The following is a 22266-nucleotide window of genomic DNA, read 5'->3' on the forward strand; positions in this document are numbered from 1 at the left end:
CTTCTGATTCCTGAAAAATGAAAGTCTCTAAGCTTTTTTGCTAATTCCAACAAGAAGGAAGTTAATTTTCCCAGTTTCATTTTATTTCTTCTTACAAATCGAACAAGCATTTCTTGAGGCTACATTGGATGCTATGGAAAATGCATACTGATAAATGAATGATATGTGCACACAATACTTTCGAGCCATCTGGTCAACATTATGCTTTGTTTCTTTGTAAAACTCAATGATTTTAGGAATTTTTTCCTCGCTTGGAGAAAATATAATTCAACATTTCAATGCATTAAACATATCAGAAGAATATTTTCCTTTTTCTTACCCAGGAAACAAAAAAAAAATGACTTGTCTTTATGTACAAATACATCAAACACGATTCATATAAAGGGGTTCCTGATGAATTTCACGTGAAATTTATTTTCGATTTGTTATTATTACACCTACCAAGTTAGTAATAGTCTACTTTAGTATTTCAGTAAATGTTGATGAAAGAAAACAATCATCACATGCTTAAATTTCTACTAACTTTTAGATAAGGTTTAATGATTTGCATCATTATATATTTTATATTTTCTGGCCATATTGGTATTTTTATTTTGTAATAAAACATTACGGATGCTTGAGATTAGCTGAAGTGAGCATATCTCTATATGGGTAGAAATTTGATTCCGCGATTCAACGTAATATTGGGTGTGCATGGCTATTATTTATAACCGTGCCAGTCGAAGTGACCAGAGTGATGGTCCTTCTAAGCATAACTAAAAATATCTTGGCTGATAAATTTATGATACTTGGACAGCGTAATATTTAAGCATTTTTAGAAAAAGTCGATTTTTTTCCAACATTTTGAACAATCTGGTTCATCATGAAAATTGGGTGAGAAGATTGAAACGCCATGGTCCTTCTAGTGTTAAACATAAAAGTGGATTTTCTGAATCAAATAAAATAATTAGAAATATAATGGTGTCCTTCTCTCGATATATATATGCATTCAATTCTGAAGCATATTGAGAATCAGTATGGGAGGGCTCTGTTGTATGATTGTTTTGCTAAGTATATACCTACAATTTTCAAGAACAATGATTAGTGATTATTGTATTGAATGTTATCAGATTTACTTCTGAAACAGTGTGTTATTTGTATTTTCTTTATGACTTTTTTTTCATTATTTTAAAACTACATCTCTTTATTCAATGCAGGATAAAATGGAGTCACTGATCAGTCACTTCAAACCACATCTGAACTTCAATGCTTTTGACTTTGAACATACTACTGATGATGATCTGCAACTTGATTGTTTTTGCATGTTGACAGCAGGGATTGAGTGTAACATACATGGTGCATTGCTTAAAGACCTTATGATTAAAAAGCAGATTGTGTGTGATGCCCTCACATATATCACTGCACACGCACCACCAATCAAGTGAGTGTTCAGAAAGTGCACTAAAGTCAAATTTTCTATTACTGAAATTTTTAATATATCAAAGTAATTTTGATCTAACATTATGATCATATGTGATTTAAATGCTCTATAAAGCAAAGCAATACAAATTGCTAGGAGTTCTTAGAGATAAAATTTAGCTGTACAATATTTTTCAGACTCTCAACTTTCGCTAATTACATTTCATCGTATTTTAACAGCTCAGCTGCATTAAAAACAGTTTGACCTGCTTGTAAGGAAGTTGAAAAAAAAATAGTGAAACTATTCGTTGTTCATGAACTTCATTTTTTCCATGCCAGGTTGGAAAATTGTTTTTAACTCTTTGGCTGCACAAATAATCAGAAATTAATCTTTCTGTATGTGCAAGGGAAAAAAAAAATCTTTTATTTTCTTTGTATGCTCATCATCTATAGAAGATGGGAACAGTTTTTAAGAGTTAAGCAAAATAAAACATAATTTAGTTGCACAATATACATTTTTTGAGTAATCAAAGCATTCTTAATTATTGTAGACTAAAAAAATATAATTAGTTAAATAATTGTAGACTAAAGATGTTCTTAAGTCAGCCACCTCGTTGGGCAATTTGCCTGTTGTGGCGTTGTATTTGTATTTGTATTTGTATTTGTATTAATGTCACCCCTTGAAAATAATTAAAAATAACTTCATGTAGGAAGGGACCTTTTACCAACTGGGTTCAGATTTGGATTAATTTTCTTAATTTTTCTCTTTTATTTCTCCTTCTGATTCTTTAGTTTAGAGATGTTAACCAACAAGTTCATGGGGGAAAAATTCCTGTATGATTTTCTCAATTTGCCCGTGTCCATGGAAACATTAAATTTAAATACAAAATAAATTTTGTTCTTCCTTAAATACCAGGGATTAAAAAAATTAAATTTATGACGCACAAGTACTGAAATGAAATTCTTGTTTTGTAAAATAAATTTGGAATCTCACACATTAAAAACACTTTTTCAAAATAAAACAAATGAAAGAGAGAAAATTATATATTTTTAAAGCTGGGATGTTTCCACAATCGGGAACATTGAGCCCCCCATTATATACATAGGTCTCATTGTATTTTTTATTTTTTTTATAGAATAAAAATTTAATATCTTAGATAACTGAATACATTATTAAAAATGATTGTCAGTCATTGTTTTTTTTTCCTGATATGAGTGTAGATGTTAAACTCATTTTTATCTAAAAAGAATATAAAATGTAATGCCATTTCTTTTGGTTCCTGTCAAAGGAAAAATAATTTTGTCGTACTTCGAGTCATGGTTTTGAAATACTACTACATCTGCACGATCTCCTTCTCAATCTCTTTTTACAAATGTTCAGTTCACTATCCAAAAATTTTCAAGTCCTTTGTTCCTCAAAATCGTTTGGATTACAAACTTTGAGGAACACCAAATTTCTTTGAAACCTCGTTTTTCTCTGTTTTTTTGGCTTTTAACCAACTCTATAACTTCAATTTTTCTAAGTGATGAATAGTGTTTGTGCTCTTGGAAATTCTCAAAATTAACTTACATGTGATCATAATGAAAGGTTCCAAATCAAACCAAAGAACAGTAAATGAGCATCCAAAAGGTGCTTTGGAGGTTAGATTCTTGGGAATAAATAACCTTCATATTTCTTTTTTTAAATAATAATTTCCTTTTCTGCAAGCAAAATAGGACTCAATTTAAAGAAGTAGATAAAAAAAATCTGAAACAAATATAGAATTTGCGGTACTTAAAAATGCCAGAGTATAATGTCTTTCATTGCAAACAAGGGGGCATTATCAGTTGTAGTTGTGCATGCTAGAAAGTTAAATTTACAGATGAGAAGATTTATATATAAGATTACAAAGAAATTGGTGACAATTCATGTTTTAAAACCGGTTGAAAATTCATTGTAAGAGGTACTTTGCTGAATTCAGTAGCCATTATAAGCAACCAAAATAACCTAGATGAGCAATCTAAAATTCACTGGACGTGAAAATTTTCATACATAATAAAAAGTTTTTCAACATTTGTATTTGTACAGCGAGTCCAGCTGTATTTTGTGTTAACCCTTTAACTGAACAAAGGTTTCCATCTTTGTTTTTCAGTCTCATTATTGTTTTAGTTAAGGGAAAAAAGAGTGTGAAACATTTATTGAGGAAGTATTATCTCTCTGTGAAATATCTATAGTATACCGTCAAGCACTCATAAGTGATTCAGCAAGTGAAGTGATAAAGTCATATTTTATAGTGTGCTTTATCCTCTATTTAATGTGTAATAGTGTATTGTCAAATATATATATTTAATGTAATGCATTGAAATATTTTGCTTTTAAATCATGTACACTGGATGCTTGTTTGATATAACTGAGAATTTCCTATTCTTCTTTCAGGAGTGCATTGCTCGGTGCATCAGAGGAGTGGAAAGAATTTACTTCAAAACCAGCTCTAAAATATGTCTTGAAACTTCTTACAGGATTGAGTCAGGGCCATGAAGCTACACAACATCTTGTTAGTGCAGAATGTATCCCTATTATTCACCGGTAAGCTGTTCATTCGGGGCAATTCTGGCTTTTTGTATTTCGCAGTAGGAATGGATTCTGTTTATAGTGTTCCCATTTAAAACATTTTCTCGCTTAGTACAACTTACTTTTCCTAACTCAAACTAATACTCATCTAGATTTCTCATTTAAAGCGTTCTCTTACTTACAATGATTTTTCATGGCATTTTTTTTTGAAAAATGTTATAAGTGGGATCCGCTTTGCTGTATTTATTTTTCTTTTTATGATATATCTGTTATTGTCATCATCAATTTTTAAATTTGTGTGAATTTAATATTGGCCTATTGTGTAGTTCAATTTTTATTTTTCTTCCTGAATTAATAATTGTTAATTTGCATGCAAGTGTAAAGAATTCTGATTATTTCACCATTTGCAAAATTTGAACTTCAACATTCTTTTGAATTTTAAAGCTTGGAACAGGTTTCTAGCGATGAGAGAGTTGGTTCTTTGGCAGAGAACTTGATGGAAGCCATAAAGAAAAATCCTAGCGTCGCTCAGAAGATTGAGGAAGTGCGCAAACAAACCAAAGACGAGAAAAAAAGATTAGCCATGGCCATGCGGGAGAAGCAGCTTGGTGCATTAGGCATGTCAACTAATGAGAAAGGACAGGTAATCATGGGTTTGATATTTCTAACAATTATTCTAGAAACTAATATTAATCAATTTTAACAAATTCCTCGCGCTCTCTCTCAAATATTAAATTCTATGACATTGCTTCAAAGTCTCCTCAATTTTATTGGAGGCTTCAAATTTCTACCCTGTCACCCAGACTCCCAAAATATTCTTGCATTATCACTAGAATTTTTACTGAAATTGCAAAGAAAAGAAACAACTTTTTTTTTGGGGGGGGGGGATTTTTAAAAATAATTCGCTTGATAAAAGTGTTATCTGTTTCTCCCCCCCCCCCCAAGTGATGTTACATGCATAATATTAATTATCACTATTGTGCCAAATCAGAACAAAATGTTCGATTTTGTCAAGGAAAAGATTTAATTCACTGAAAAACAGCTGTTAGCTTCTTGACAGTTTAATTAGTAGGATGATTTGTGTTGTGTTGAATGACCATATACCCTGTTTTGTTTGGGTAGCAATTTTTTTTTCATCCTAGAAAAAAATTTTTTGGCCAACTACTAGTAGTTTTGGTTAATTTTGTTTTTTCCCCTCCCCTGTTTGGCACTAATTTTTTGCATCTGATATACAGTACACTCTCGCTAATGTACTTCACCAAACACCAGCTGTGGCCGTATCGGTATATTGCAATTTACTGCTATTAATGAGATGGATTGGAAATGAAGCGTCTATCGGTGGTCGCCTTGAGTTAGGAAAATATCTTATCTATATACTCTCTCTAATCTGGCACACATCAGACCAGAATGTGATGGATTACATAAATCGTCAGATTACTGGGAGATAATTGAGAAAGCCCATTTAAGTAACGAACTTCAGTGCAGAGACATTTTCTCCTCTTAAATGCTTGTAAAAATGAAACCCTGCCTTAAAATGCTGCGTTACTGGACAGGCCAGACTAGCGCACGGCTGGATTATTGAGTCTACTGTATTATATATACTGTATATCTTTTTTTAATGCAGTTTTAGATAACCATCAAGATTTTTTTGTTATAATCACATTTTAGATAGTAGAAGAAAAAAATCTTTATAATTTTATTTTCATTGTGTGAAAAAAATTCCAAATTTTTTTTTACAAAAAAAAGGGTTTTACAAAGTATGCACATAATTATGTATCTGCACGAAAATCTCCTTAATTTTCGTTCTGCAGGGTTAGCAGCTATACCATAAAAATGTGTTATAAAGTTTTTAATACATAAATTAAATAAATTTGTTGAAAATGTTTTCGAAATGACATTTTTTTTCTCCCAAAGGTGACAGCTAAAAGTTCTTTGCTGAAGAATGTCGAAGAACTTGGCGAGGAATCTGGACTTGTTTGTATCATATGCCGTGAAGGTTATAAATTTCAGCCCACAAAAGTTTTAGGCATATACACATTCACAAAACGATGTCATGCCGAAGAATTTGAGAATAGACCGAGGAAGACACCTGGTTATACAACTGTTACCCATTTCAACGTAGTTCATGTGGACTGTCACATGGCTGCAGTAAGGTATGTTCACATCACACTAAATACAAACCTTGGATTATGTAAATACAAGGGTCATAATAAAATTTCAATGAGCAAGAATTTTTTTGAAAAAATCAGAATTTATTAATGTAAAAAAAACAAACAAAAAAACAACCTTTTATCATTTTTCTGGACGTGTTTGTTCTCCCATTCTGCAAGCTCGAAAAAAATATTTTGGTCAAATTTTGTTAGAACTTTTTGAAGGTGCATTTGCACGCTTTCTAGCTAACATCTTTCTTCTTCCACTGTCTCATAGTGTAGGTCTCTCATTTGCAGAGCTGAAAAAAGGGTAATCTGGTGGGAAATTTTTTTTTTTAGGTTTGAATTTGTAGAACAGCCTTTCCGTCACCATGATTTCTTGCTGCCTATATGTATGAAATGAAACGGAAATTTCAAAGAGGTTTTCTAAGATCCGCTCACCGAAATGAGGTGTCAAAATCTAGAAACACCAAAAAACATGTTTATAAAACTATGCTGTAACAAATGGCAATGCAGGCACTGTTTTATTTTGAATGAATTTTAATATGGGGTGTTGCCAATAAAATTCTTGTCAAAATAGGGGTTTGTGCATAAAAAAAACCATTGTTTGGGAACCACTCTTCTAGCTGAGCTTAACTGTATGTACATATACATATGATAATCATTATTCAGTTTTGCTAGTTGTGAAAACATTTTGTTTTCTTTTCTGAAAAGCTTTATTTTCATTTAAAATTGTTTTCAGACACGCAAGAGGTCGAGATGAATGGGAGAGTGCAGCTTTGCAAAATGCCAACACTAGGTGCAATGGACTATTGCCGCTTTGGGGTCCCCAGGTGCCAGAGTCTGCTTTTGCTAGTTGTCTTGCCAGGTAATGTGTAAATTTAGATTTTTTATCACTTGTTTCAATTCTTATTTCTGATTTTTAAAATGTGCTGAAATTCAGGACTGGTGAATATCGGGTAAATGTTTTTTGTGAAACTCCTTCACATGGATCATTGGAATTTTTGTCTCTTTATTTGTTTTTCATTTGTTCTAGCCGTGTTGCTCATTCATCATAATAATTTTACTATTTATGCTGCATGAACATACACTTTAAAAGATATTTCAACATGCAACCTTTTTCTTTTTTTGGCAGGCATAACACTTATCTTCAGGAGTGCACCGGTCATAGGGATGTAGGTTATTCATCGACTGTTCACGATATAAAACTACTATTGCAAAAGTTCGCTTTTGAAAAGTCATTTAGTGAAGACACTGGAGGTGGTGGACCTCAGAGCAACATGCATTTGATTCCATACCTTGTACACATGGCTCTGTATGTCATAAATACGTAAGTACACCATGTATATTAGTTTTCCTATTCTGAAAATTTCTGAAGATGCAAATATGATAGTTTTTTGTGAAGAAATAACATTTTGTTTTCTTTTACTTTGATGAAACTTCTATTAAAACATTTTCACTTCTCTCCTTTAAAGAAATTTTTCTCTTCATTACCAAAACATAACATTCAGTTTATTTTCATCATCATGCAACTCTTAAACTAAAGACCCTGGTAAATTACAGTCAACGCCATTTATTAAAATCATGAATGTTATCATTTGGGTATATCTATCACTTATCACTTTTGCAAAGAATGGAACAAACCTATACCATAACATAAAAAAATTGTTTATTGTTATTGGACTTTTCGGTTTATGTTAATTTTTTCAGTTGAAAATTTTTTTGCAGATTTTGAAGGTATGGTTTAAACCAAACTTCTGCAAGTTATCATTATCAGTCTGTTAAACTATGTAGTAGACGAGGCCCCCCCCCCCCTTGTGGACAAACAATTTTCGTAATCTGTCCGTAGTATTCGCAGTGATCCATGTATGTGTGGAATTGCTTTTGCAGTAGCCTTCCTATAGTGAAGGCAAAACGTGTGACTAAAAAAAGCCCTTTCCATCAGTTCGTGATCAATTTCTTTTAGTTGTTCAGATTCAAATACATTTTTAAAAAATCTTAATTTGTGATTGGACCAGTGGTTCCCAACCTTTTTTGACTCGTGAAGTCCTTTTTAGTGCATAATTTCTATGGCAGAGTCCCATAGGCTTCTTTCTATTAACTCATAAAATTTACTGATGTATTTTATTGAGCAGTTGCAGAATTCTCTGGAAGTACGCATAAAGCTCCCTAGGGCTCCGCAGAGCAATGGTTGAGAACCCCTAGCAAAATGCTAATGACTGATGGTTGGATGTCTACTCGTTTTGTACCTCCTGTACACATTTTTGCAAAAGTGGCGAATACTTTCACATTCTAAAATTTTCTTTCACATTTTGCGAAAAATGCGGCCATAGCTTAAACCCTGCTCAGTATACAGGGGTGCACAACCTCTGGGCCAAATATGGGCCACAAGGAATATTTATAACAGAAAAAGTATCAATCAATAAAATAGAATAGGTGTATATATAGGCCTACACCAGTTCGTGGCTTGCAAGTTACAATCATATCTGGCTTGTAGTTGAAAATGTTGTGTATTTCTTATCAAATACATATCAGCAGCTTTCAATAGATCAGTGGTTCTCAAACTTTTTGAACCATTGGCCCCTTTTGACAAGAAATTTATTGGTGACCCTCCCCCACACGATGTGACCATATTTCCCGGTTTTCCAGGACATCCTCGATTTTTTTTGTTAATAAATATGGCTGTCTCAAAAGCATTTTTCGGAGCACCTTTTTAAATTGGTTCCAATTTCAGTTCTTAGTGATGAATAGAATCAAATTATTTTTCAATATTTAGTTGGCAGTGCTGTTTTACTATGAAATTGGAGGTGTAGCGAGGTGTATGTTCTTTGATTTTGATATATATATATACAATTTGATTTGAAAAGAATCATATAATTTCAAAATGATTCTTCACTTAAAATCAACCATTAATAATATTGTTCTTAATACGTAGACACACGTTTCCCCCTTTTTTTTGCACATTACTTCTCCATTCTGTGTGTTTCATTTTGAAAGATAGCTATATAATTTAAAAATCAGATAGTTTCTTTTAAGTCACCCTGTATAAATATTAACTTAATATATTGATTACAAGTAGAATTTGATGAAATTAGATTATATGATACATGGTAAGTAGCTTTCATTCATGGCCCCCTGAGGGGGAACACGACCAACACTTTGGGATCCACTGCAATAGATGGATGGAGAAAATCAACAGCTAAATGCTAAAATGATGCTGTAGGTTCTGATGAAGTTTTCTCTAGACTAATGGGTTTTTATTATTATATCACCTGTTGTTGAAATTTCAAGGAAAGAAAAAGTAATATTTCCTCAATTTTAGAGGAACCTTCATCTGTATAAAGAATTTTTATATCTATTGAAAAAATATGTGGTGTATACACATTTCATGTGGTTAAAATTAATTCACGATGATGTTAGATTTTACACTTTTGTCAATTGCTTTGTTTTGATAAGTACTTATTTTTCATTACAGGACACGCTTTGTTAACAGCGAAGAGAAAAACATAACAAATTTTCTTGATCTCCCCTCCGCAAAATGGATAGAAAACTGCTATGAGGTAAACTTACTTATTGGATTCTAAACTTCAGTTCTTTACGTGAAATTTATGCAAATTTTATCACGTGTAAGTGAGACACATTAACCCAGATCAATAAGGTATCTGCCTAAAGTGATAAAGCATTGTTGTCCAACCCTCTGGCCACATATGGCACCAGAACAAATATTGATGTGAGCCAATGAGCACTTTTAAACTTGCATAACTAAATATTGTTCTACTATATTTATAAATATTTTTTGCCACAAAAAAAGTCGATTTTTTTTCTCACTTAGTATAGTAAATTTGGCCTCAAAATGCTCTCATTTTGTATTTCGAATCTGGCCCAAAAACAGTTTCTCCCATCTTCTAATGCTGCCCATAAACCCAAAGAGGTAGGATAGCCCTGTAATGAAAGGAAATTCTAAGGTTCCATGAGTTCAAAACTTGTTCATCCATATCAAAAAATTTTCTGAAACAAAGCACTTTTTCCACTTGTGGAAGAAAGATATCGCCAAAAGTACTGATTGCAAAAGGATTTAGACGCAACATAAATCTCCACATTGAGCAGTTATCGTACCTTACAAGTTTGAATTCATACAAGCTCCAGAGGAGAGTGAAATCCAGAACCTCTGTTTGGACTAGGGAGAAAACTAGATTTAATCAGAGCACTAACTGTTTCCTAGTTATTTTCACAGCTTCAATTGGTCTCACAATGATCTATGCTTATGTGGTGTGGGAGGTACTGATATACTATGCTATTGACTGTGCTAAAACCATTCAGAGTAATGAATGCCAGTTACGTTCATTCATGGAAAAGATTGCTTCGGAGTCAGTTAAATAAGAGAAGGCTGTTACTGATTATATTCCTGGAGAAAAAAAATTGTCAACTTCACAACAAAAAGGCTCCTATGCCAGATGCTTCAAGTTATTCACCGGCAGCATCACAAAGTGATCCAGACTACTCGCCTCCACAACACGATCAAGAAGAAACAGCAGACACCATGACACTCATTCGCCTCTCGTATGTGATTGTCCGTGGCTGTGACTCCAAGACAGGCAGCAGCACATCAAAGAAGCTACATACAACAGATGTTTTAAAATGTCCTCTACATGTCATCAAGACCCACTGGCTAATTGTTTTGTTACATATTTTATGATCTCTTCCGCTGCAGGATGGTGTCAATGTTTCTCATGAGGGATTCTGAGACTATGGATTTCCATTTGCATCCATCCTTCAGGAAAGTTCGAAATCACAGAAGTGATGGGGACTTGGATGCATTAGGTTCAGTTATTGCACCAGTACTCACTTCTACAGTACATATACTTTAAATTCTGCAGAGGAATGTATACAGGGTACATATATGGTGGAGTAGTAGTAGTAGTTGTTGCAGTCGCTGTGGTTGAGTGGTCGTAGTGACTGACTCACATTGCGAGGACATGGGTTCGAACCCCACCATCGCCACAGTGGTGGTCGGCTGAAGTTTATTTTCTATGATTCCCAAAAAAAAAAACTTCAAGGCACAAATGCGAGCCAATGTCCCGGTTAAAAAGTCTCGCCACAGAGAGCAACAGGTCTACAACTGCACAATTATTCAATCATTATATTTCACTCATAGTTAGAGAGATTGATGGCAGATGGCAGCACTACACGTAACAAACATTACGGAGATAAAAACTTCACGTTAGATTCACAACACATACACGCACATTATGACATTTACCAGTTTGCTAGAAATTCCGTAGAGGAATGTGTACAAGGTGCGCATATACGGTTAAGTAGTTGTCGCACCAAGAGAGGCATTAAAGAAAATCTATTCTCAAGCGTCAGTAAACTGTGTGTCCCAGGCTACTTGGTCTGTATGCATGAAGTGACTATGATTAAACAAAAGTAATCAAATTAACTAGTATATTTGACCCTTTACTAAGCATAGATGATATATTATACTCAATGACAAAAGAAAAGAATGATTGCTTTGTTTTTATCTTTTTTTTTTACCTTCCATTAGATTGAAGGACCATTTTACTGGATGACAATGTGTGTAATAGTTTTCCCGAAAACAAAGTGGTTAAAACTTAGACAGCGTTTCCTAAGACGGGTTCTGATCATGTCTCAAGCAAGGCATTCTAGCCCACAGCCAACTACATTACTAAGCAACACTAATCCTTTAGAGTTTTCTGTCTACAAACCATTTCTGATGTTTTTCGGGCTCATTGATGGTCTCTATAAGAGAATGTTTAAGGTAAGTTTTTCAGTTTTATTTTGTCAACTTTCAAGTATTATGAATTGATACAATGAATGATCATTGACATTACAAAAATAAATCTATAAGTTCACTGTTTTTTTTATATTCAGTCGATCCCTTGTGTATCTGACAGATTGACAAATCAGGGTTGGCACAGTATTTACGGTTGATGGTTTTTGCAGTCATGGTAAAAACATGTTTTTCCCAATTTTTACCACCCTGAAAGAAAAAAAATCAGTTTCTGTCATTTATGGCTAATTGTACTGTATTTACCAGGTTTTTATTATGATATGTAACTGGTAAATATCCAACCCTGACACGAAAGATTGCTAAATTCAATTGTGTTTGTTTGGTTGACCTTGTGACATTCATGCTATCTACCTGTCTTAGTAGTGATGCATAACATCCATTATGCAGTCGAACCCAGGGCCTTTCAACCGGATCTCATTTTTGTGCGGCCCCTCTTGAGGCCCCCGGGCGAGCCTGTGCGTTAAGGCGGCACTGGTCAAACCTTGTTATAGTGCCCTGATGTTGCACCAAATCTGTGTACCGCCAGAAATTTTAAATGAACAAATCTTCCATTTCCAGGCTTTACACGTGGTGAACCGTGATTCGATAAACACCAAACTTGTTATAGCATCAAAATTCCACGAAATAAATGGTGCCGTTAAATCAGGGTTAGACTGTATGTATTGATATAGGATCAATATCTGCTATAGATGGAGAAAGTGCATGCCATATTCCCCCACCCCTTCCCATTAGCCAGTATGCTGGAAGACTAACATGCTGGGAATACCCTATTTTCCGACAATTCCTATATGCAGTCGCCGCTCATTATAATGACCTCCCCATCCTCCCGTCAAAAATTGACGTAATATTAGAAGGAAAAACATATAGACTACTCGTTATATGTAAACATTTGGGACTTATCCTACCGATTGTTGTAATGGAATGGTTGATATAACATGGGGTTATTATGTCACTGTATCCAGTGATCTCTCACTTTTCATTGATGTAAGGGAACCATGGGAAAAAGCCGTATATTTTAATGGCATTATTAAACTATATCTTTGACAGGGAATGTAGAAAATCATCTTTTAAGTGAGAGATCACTGTATTTTCACTTCAAGAATCAGTTGAATTGGCTGCTTTGAACCTTGTCTGTTTTCTTCTTTTGAGAACCCTTCCTATTCTACAAAATGCGTTGAGATAAGTTTTATGCTTGGCTTTTGTTGCCAAAAATCTTGATTTTTTTTTTTTTGAATTGGAAATGTTTTATGCTAAGCCTATTTGTTTGCGTAGATTAATGTTAGATGAGTTAACTCTTTAATGTCCAAGACATTCCAGTTAGGGGGTATAGGTATATTTTAGAGGCTTTTGTGAATGGCAGGGGAAAAAATGAAAGCTCTCTACACAGGTGTGAACCGAAAAGACATTTCTAAGTTCCCATAGGAGGGTGAGAAGAAAAAAGAGTAGTCAAACTTGGACAAACTCACTTTGAGAATAAATATCTGGGTGTTATAGAGTTATATGAATACATTAGTTGTATTCCATGATCATGTTCATAAAATTGGAATAAGAAGAGCGAAAAATCAGAGAATTTCTCTGTAACAACATGTTGTGATGTAAAAGTGAAATAAGGAGAGCGAAAAATCAGAATCGTTCTGTAATAACATGTTGATGTGATGTAAAAGTGACGGCGTATTTCTTCAATCTCTGAACAAGCAAAATATGACATCTAAAATTTGTATTACATTGACAATGTTCAAATTAAAGCAATAGATAAATGCTCAATTGTTATTGTTATCAAATTCCTGGGCAAAATAGGAACAGTAGAAAGCCAAAAATTTTATTCCAATCCACTTGAAAATTCATTGAGTCTTAATATGAATTGATATCGGTCTTTTGATTGTTTTCCCCGATTCTTATTAAACTAAAAGCGATTTTTATGGCATTCTGGATAATGTTGGGGGAATACAGTAATTGTTTGTTCTCTAAGTTGCTTTTATTCATGTTATTACCAAACAAATGACTCATTTTTGTGTTGTGAGAAATAAAATATTTATTGTTAAATATTCATTGCGTTATCTTTTGTTTGTATTTCAGAAAATTTCTGTTAGTGAGAATGAGGAGTGGTCTGTTGTGCTGGCAGAGTATATTCGCCATAACGATCAACCTCTGCTGGAAGCTGGTGATAGCCTGTTGAGGTTCTTCGAAGATGACCTGATTCCTGTGCAGTCGTTTTCGGAATTCTGTGATGTTACTGGTAATTTATATTATCTGAAATTAATTTTACGGTGAAACTTCAGCTAACAAGCTTAATTCATTCCGTAAATATGCTCTTATCCGAATCGCTCATATATCGAATCAAACTTCCCCAAACTCTGTTAATTCATTCCACGCTTATTCATTCACATAAAAATTACTAATTAAAAGGGCATCCAATCAGTAATACAACGTAATATATATATAATAGTCTTATAGTAAAATGATACAACAATGCCATAAAGTAAATACACAAGAGGATAATGTTTACAAATTGACCTAACTTACTCTAAATGACGAGAGAGGAGTACTATTGTTTAGGACGATTCATTGATTTCCTGTTGTGTTGTCATGTCGTCTTCATTTGTGTGACTTTCCAATGACACTTGCTTTTGCCTTTATAGTATTTCTCGGAAATGGGAAATTACTGTCACGTGGTGGACAGATTCATTGCTGGCACACTGATACAGCTTCATTTGGATGGTTCTTTTCAACAAAATTTTTCAGATTCCCACACATTCTATACATTTCTTTATTTTCATTTGAAGTCCCCACCTCTTTTTTTCAGACGAGAAACCCCTCCATAAGCTCTTGCTGTTGTGTACAAAAGAGATCCATCAGATTGTCTACAATCACCTTCTGGCCACGTTCATCCATGAGTTTTCGAATATCACCTTCAGTCCCATGGTCCTCCCCAAGGACATGATCTCTTAATGGTGGCTCCTGTTCACAGGCTAGCTTTTCAAACTCTCAATTAAGAATACAATCAGCCTACAGTTTTGTCCAAGCAGAACTTAAAAGAAAATTTCAAGCTTGCATACACTTGTTTACATTGCCACATCTAGTTTCATATCGTAAACAGTCACACTTATCTGAGACCATAGGGGAGAATATTACCCACAATTCCACAGTATGCGTGTTGTCAGTTGTGACAATGTGAAACTAAATAAATATAGCACAATTTTCGCTCGTTTTGCAAATCACTCGTTAACCAAAGTTCCACTGTACTCTTTTTCACAGCTGTTATTGCTATGGCAATTATGAAATATTGCTTCAATCACAGTATTTAAATCCATTTCACGAGGAAAAATGTCAAACTTGGCAAATTTCTTTGCAAATTTTTTATATTTATAGGCATATTTTAATAAACTACCTCACCATTTTTGTAGTAAATCGATTTAAATCCTCAATAGCTGACCAAAGTGTCCCAGGGCATCATGGCACAAAATGGTTGGAAAACATTTTTCTTTAAATTGAAGGACAGTCAAAATCATTTATAATGGCATTGAAGATTCTGCGATATTGTTGTTATAGCTGAGGTATTGTTACAACCAATTGTAATGTGTGTATTCAAGGTTTTTTAAATACGGAAAATATAACCAAATGCTGTGTATAACGATTTCATTTCATTATGATTGGGATGGCCATATTATATTGAGAAAAAGTATGGAAAATTTGGATCATACAACCTCTGACAATAAAGTTTGGTGAATAGTCCTGTAACATTAACTTAGATGAAATGTTAATGAAAGTTACCTTACTGTCTTTTGAAATAGTCACCTCCCATTACTATGCACCGCTGAGATCTCCTATACATGTCCTGGAAACTTTGCAAGAAGTCTTCTTTTGGGATGGAGTTCAAAAGCCTCGTCACGTTTCGTTGGATATCAGGAATATCGTCAAATCTCTTTCCTTTCAAAGCGAATTTGAGTCGTGGGAATAGGAAGAAGTCTGGAGGATTGAGATCTGGCGAGTATGGTGGATGTTCAATTTGCACCACCCCCTTTTATGCCAGGAACTGTTTGACGATATTGGCTGTGTGAGGGCGAGCATTGTCGTGAACAAGAAACTATGAACCTTGTTGTGTGTACTGAGGTCATACCTTGCGTAGACGTTTCGTGAAACGGTCAAAATTTCAATGTACCTTGCAGCATTCATCGTTGTTCCCTCAGGTAGAAATTCCTTGTGGATTTTCCTGTTCTCAGTTAAGAACCAATGCACTAAACAAGCACTTCGTAAAACAAGTCTTTCACGGAACACAAACGACGCTCAACTGAACAATGGTGGTGGCAGATGGTCAACACCTGCTGCTACGCATGTGCGGCATTTTGCTTCGCCAGTGTTGCCAGATCGGCCGTTCTGACTTCATTCACCGAACTTTGTTGTCAGAGGTTGTATATATGGGACATGACCAATTTTCACCAAAGATATTTGTGATTGTATGCCATTAATGATAATGATATTCGATATGTGGGTGTTGCATGGGGTAATAAAACCCTCAATGATATTCAAGTAAAAGACGTGGAGGTCCTAAATCTTCTAAGAAATGTATGTGCAAGCAAAGCACTAGGACCAGATGATCTCTCTCCCAGGTTCCTCAGGGAATGTGCTAATGAATTGTTGGGGCCAGTCGCACAGATATACAGAGGTAGTGTTGCTGAGGGTATCGTCTCAAGAGATTGGAAACTTGCTAACGTTGTTCCGATATTTAAGAAGGGTAGTAGAGAAGTGGTGTCAAATTATCGTCCAGTGAGTTTGACGAGCTCCCTCTCGAAAATTTTGGAAATTATCATCAAAAGGCAGTTTGTGAAGTGGATAGACGAGAATAATGTATTGTCGGATAATCAGCATGGGTTCAGGAAGGGGAAGTCATGTGTAACTAACCTCCTTTGTTTCTATGATCACGTGACTAAGGCTTTGGGTAAGAGCAAAAATGTAGACGTTGTTTACCTTGATTTGATCGGGTCCAACATGGCAAACTCTTGAAGCGTTTACACGAGATTGGAATTGGGGGCAACTTGCTGAATTGGATAGAATCGTGGTTAAGAGATAGGTTGCAATGAGTTATGGTGAACGGGGAATTCTCTGGTTGGACAGACGTCACAAGTGGAGTTCCTCAGGGAAGTGTCCTTGGCCCCATACTTTTTGCACTTTTTATCGATAAACTTGATCAGGGTATCGATGGGATTACTAGCAAATTCGCAGATGATGTGAAGCTAATGGGGGTAATTGGGAATGAAAGCGATAGGGAGTTGCTCCAGACCAACTTAAACAAGATCGCAGCATGGGCAAATGAATGGAGCATGACGTTAGGCATTGATAAGTGCATGGTCGCTCATTTTGGTTCGAACAACCCACGGTTCTCTTACGAGTTGAGTGGTGTCACTATCCCGGATTCAACTGGGGTCACCGATTTGGGAGTTCTCATTGACGAGCGACTTGAACATTGTTTAGCGGTGGTCAAAAAAGCGAATAGAATGCTTGGTCTCATTTTCAAAAAGGTCTCTTCGCGTTCTCCTAAAGTCATTCTTTCGCTTTTTCGAGGATTAGTTCGTCCTGGACTGGAGTATGCTGTAAGGTTTTGGAGACCATACCTACAGAGGGACATAGAATTGGTTGAAGGGGTGCAGAGAAGAGCTACGTGTGTCCTTATTGGCACACAGGCCTTGAATTATGAAGAGAGACTTCATTTTTTGAATATGTTTACATCGGATGAACGCAGGTGTCGAGGAGATATGATCAAAGTGTTTAAAATTTTCGATGGGATGAATAGGATGGACCATGAACTTTTAGTTCACCGCCAATCGACTGCTTTTACAAGGGGACACCAGTATCGATTGGTGAGGGACAATGCAAGGTTATGGTGTCGCAGGGAATTTTTCTCTAATAGGGTTGTTAATAAATGGAATAACTTACCCCCGGAGGTAGTAAATTGTAACACAATTGACACGTTTTAAAAGAAATACGATAAACATGTTGGGGTAAATCAAGAAGCTATCCATTCTTAGAATAAGACAACCATAAGTATTCTTTATAGGCATTGTATAATATTGTATCGTGTATATATTGTTTATAATTTGTGTTAATTGCATTTTTAATTGGGTTGATGTTTTCTTTTTAAATATATGACATCCATATTTTTATGGGCATCTTTTTATCAGCCACCTCGTTGGGCATTTTGCCTGTTGTGGCGTTGTATTTGTGTTTGTATTAATGGGGAATGAAGAACTGCAGTGAATTGGAATGTACGTCAAGAGAAAAGTTGTTGACAAATATGTGAGACAGTCTTATTCAAATTACCTCCATCCCCGATTTCATTGATTGTGAACTTGACTAAGCCAAATTGAAAAAAAAAAACCCAGTATTTTTGTTAAAAAAAGTCAGGCAAAATTACTGGGAAATACGGGAATATCCTGTATACAGGTCATATATTAATCAACCAGCTTTGAGTGGCAGACAATTTTATCGTTAAGTACCTATAGACAAACTAACTTTCCCACAATGTTATGAGCTCTAGTTCTGGGTATTTTTGGGAAAAATGCATTAAAAACTGGCACAAAAATGTCATCATATCCAAGGTCATTGCAGTATGTCGAGGTTGTAAGCAAGGTTCATTAACATTATTCTCTATGGGAATCAGTTTGAACCATCAATTATTGATGTTATAACCGAGTGGTGTTGTAACAACCAAGGGGTCATTGTAAACAAGTTTGACTCTATACATAATGTTACGTAGGGTAGAAATTTGAAAAACCTAGTTAACACATGCAAGGTAATTGTGACATATGTGATTGTTCATACAGAAGAGCGAGCTTCTATTGACCCTGACTTTCTGAATTAGTCGAGTTGAATATGTGTTTGAATGACTGCTGTAATTTAGCACGAATTCCCTAGTTTTTGTAAATAAAACTGCTTTACTTTTATGTTCTGAAATCTTCTTTCTTGTGAGCTTTTATGCATCTCAAGACCCTGCGAAGACGAAATCCCTGTAACATAGATACATATTCGTGACAACTTCATTTCTTTTCCTTCCCTTGAAATTATGTAACAATCAAAAATTGTTTTTTTTCTTTCAGACTTATTGAATGAAATAAGTGATCCAGACGCATTTCTTCAGGATAGTCTTCATTTCACGGAAGGACGTCAGCTATGAACTTTCTTTTCTTGGTTTTTCTTTCCAGTGATAGGTGTTGAATATTTAATTAAATTAACATGTATTTTTTTTGCTGTATTATTGTTATTAGAATTTTATGTGAACAAAATAAACTTTTTTTTCTTTTGCTTGGAGAATTTGTTCTTGTTATTCCCAGAAAGATGTACATACAGTCACCACTCCATTTTAAGAATGAGTCCTCTGGTCCCAAACGATATGTGTTTTCCATTCACAAACTTTTGTTGCCTCTTGGGCTACTCCAGGGACAACACTATGCTATACACCATAGCTGCCAAGTCTCCCGAATTTTCCGAGTTTTAGGTTCATCCCTCGACCTCCCAAAAAGTTCTTAAATCTCCCGAATTTTTACGAAAATCACAAAAAATCCCTAATTGTCCCTAAAAGTTCTCTACTTCATTTAAAGAAGTCCCCGCGTATGAAAACAATCCCTAAGGAATTTCTTGTGGGGCATGAAGCCTCTTTTTTTCTCTTTTCGAAATGACGTCAAACGTCGTAAATGGGGAAATTCCCTATTTTACAAACCCTCTGATTTTTGAATTTTCTTTCATCAAACGTTCCAGAAAAAAGCCGACTATTCCTTTTTGTACAAGTTGTGTTACGGACATAAACATCGGTCGTGGAAAGACTGCCATCATCACTCATGTGAAATGAAAAAAAAAAAACAGCAAGCAAGTGTCACAAAACGTCAGTATTCTTCAAAAATTGACGCTTTTTTTCCCCCTTCATCTTCCGATGATTTTGGGGTCATTCGTGCAGAATGTTTGTTCACAGCGTTTCTAATTGAACACAATATTTATTTTTTTAGATCACCATTTTGAAGTTTTGTCTCCAATTTCACTTGTTTTTGCGTAGGGATTTTATTCCCTATTCTTTGACTTTTATGTGCGGAAAATCCCTATTTTATTTGGAAAAATCCCTTTTGTATATATGAAGGAGTGGTTTTAACATAAAATACGGGTTCGTGCGAAAATCTCCCGAATTTTCATTTTCAAAAGTTGGCAGCTATGGTGTATAGGCCTAAGCCGCATCAGTAAAATGACTTGGGCAACTTGCAGATTTGTGTCTGCCATAAATAATATGGTGAAATACAGGCAATTCTGTCGTTAAAATTTTACCCTGGGCTCCACTTTATAAACTGATACATGTTCATTGTTTACCTGGTTCCCAGCTAGTAGATGCAATGCATCACAAATTAGTTCCTTTTGCAAATTAGTCCATTCATAATTACATCTGCAGTTTGAATTTTACAGGCAAAACTATTTCTCCACATTTTTTTGCAATTATTACTCTTTCTTTACCGTTAATTTAGCAACCATCGAGGGGTCACAGTTTCAATAGATGCTCAAGGAATCGATTCACACCGGTAGACTTCAAGGGGAATTTTATTATTGGAATGGAAAGCGTGTTCAAAGCCAGTCTCACATATTGTATTAACCTTCCGGAATGGATAAACACATTCTTGTACTGAAATAAAATTTACTAGCTTCACATGGACGACGACAGATGTGAAAGGTAGTCACTAGGTAATGCACACACATTACCTAGTATCCTGTTTGTCCATATAATTACACAGAACTAGATCTGTGCGATACATGTATTTTTATTACTTGAATTACCTTTCTTGGAACAGAATATTGGTATTTTGGTTTGAGAAAGTGTCACCACCTGCTATGTCAAAATTTAGAGATGACTGCTTCTCTGTTTTTGACACTAAAAATTGTATGTGGGGGACTTGTTCAACACCACAATATGAACCTGACCATCCAATATGACACATTTCTGCTCTTTGGACTTATTAGGGTCTATGTAGCCTAGTCAGATGAAATTGTTCTAGGTGAAATTTTGAGTTATCAGGCATCCATTTCTAAAAAGTTTTGTCACTGTGAGCAGGACACTGAATATGCATTTAACTACAAATACAGAAGCCACGAAAAGGCAATTTGCCAAACTAGGTGCTGGAAATCTAGAGGGGAAAATGTCCATATTACTAACCTTAAGAGCAGTATGCGTGTGTACAAAAAGGCAGTGTGATGGGAACATGGCTAATTACTGTCGTCACTGCAAATACTGGATGTGAAGTGTCTGTTAATCAGGTGTGCTGGTGGAAATGGCTTTAATAATGATAAAATCAATTTAATATGCAGTAATTTTACCTAGTCGTGGGCTGCACACAAAAGCATCTCACAGGCTACCTGTTGACCACCCCTGATCTAATTTAATGTAGGGAACAAATATGTGTATAGTACACATTTTTTTACAAAAAAGTATATTATAAATATATAAGTATTTCTCTCTTCTGGGGAGGGAAGCATGAAATCAGAAATGGTTTATTTTTCTTTAGAAAATACGTGAAATTTCAACACTGATCAATAAAAATAGTCGAATTGATTGAACAAATAGTTTTGAAAATGTTCTTCATGGCGTCTAGAGAGGTCGCTGTGAGCTGGTGATATTGATGTGTGCCTGTTTGGTGCTATGAAAGGGTTTTTAGTCTGACAGTTCTGAGGAGCTGCAGATAAATATTGCCAAGGGAAAGAGAAATGGGTGACCAAAATTTGAAGAACCACTTGGCCAGTGTGTAACTAGGAATTTTTTTAAACACCTCCACTCAACCTCAAGAACCAGATTCACCCATGTCCACATCACTGCGATTTCAAACCTTCCCAAAAGATAGATGCAACTTCAAGTTTGTCTCAAATCCCTCGCAGGAAAGAAACACCATCCCCCAGCGAAAGAAAACATGAAATATATAACAAAACATGAAGTAGTCAGTTTGTGGCACTGTGCTAGCTATCCTAAGTAGGTGCCAAAATAGTTTTCAAATGACCCGCTACTCTCAAATCAAGATCTTGCCAGAAGTAGACACAAGATGCATAATTATCTGAGATACGTCATTTCCCAGATTCAATTGTATAGAGGCTGCACTGATGCTGGCTGTTTGCCAAATTTTCTCTCTTTTGTCAATTGAAACGTTTCTTTGTGATTCTGCACAATAGTGACAACTTACTTCATGCAAGTGAAATCTGTATATCCTTAATATACAGTATACCACTGTTTCTCACAAGCAAAGATATGATGGGTATGAATTCAAACCCCCTCCCCACACACACACATCAACAAAGATGCGTACAGAAGACTGATACATATTGTACATGGCGTGATTTTT

The 22266-nt window shown here is 35.1% G+C and overlaps 1 protein-coding gene across 1 annotated transcript in view; it reads left to right on the top strand.

Annotated features, from left to right (window-relative positions):
* The window catches only part of poe (E3 ubiquitin-protein ligase-like protein poe), a 113615-nt gene extending 94407 nt beyond the window's left edge, over positions 1 to 19208 (top strand). Inside the window, exons 67-76 of the mRNA XM_089234227.1 lie at positions 1197 to 1420; positions 3815 to 3964; positions 4394 to 4592; positions 5864 to 6102; positions 6842 to 6967; positions 7235 to 7429; positions 9575 to 9659; positions 11645 to 11878; positions 13988 to 14147; positions 19003 to 19208. Coding sequence (XP_089090353.1) covers positions 1197 to 1420; positions 3815 to 3964; positions 4394 to 4592; positions 5864 to 6102; positions 6842 to 6967; positions 7235 to 7429; positions 9575 to 9659; positions 11645 to 11878; positions 13988 to 14147; positions 19003 to 19079 — 1689 coding nt within the window. The 3' untranslated portion in view covers positions 19080 to 19208. The remainder of the gene's footprint in view (positions 1 to 1196; positions 1421 to 3814; positions 3965 to 4393; positions 4593 to 5863; positions 6103 to 6841; positions 6968 to 7234; positions 7430 to 9574; positions 9660 to 11644; positions 11879 to 13987; positions 14148 to 19002) is intronic.
* The last annotated feature ends 3058 nt before the right edge of the window (positions 19209 to 22266 follow it).

Source organism: Pholcus phalangioides, unplaced genomic scaffold (genome assembly GCF_987345545.1).
Source record: "Pholcus phalangioides strain wild (caught in Gottingen) unplaced genomic scaffold, Ppha-v1.0 ptg000008l_1, whole genome shotgun sequence".
NCBI classification, from domain to species: domain Eukaryota; kingdom Metazoa; phylum Arthropoda; class Arachnida; order Araneae; family Pholcidae; genus Pholcus; species Pholcus phalangioides.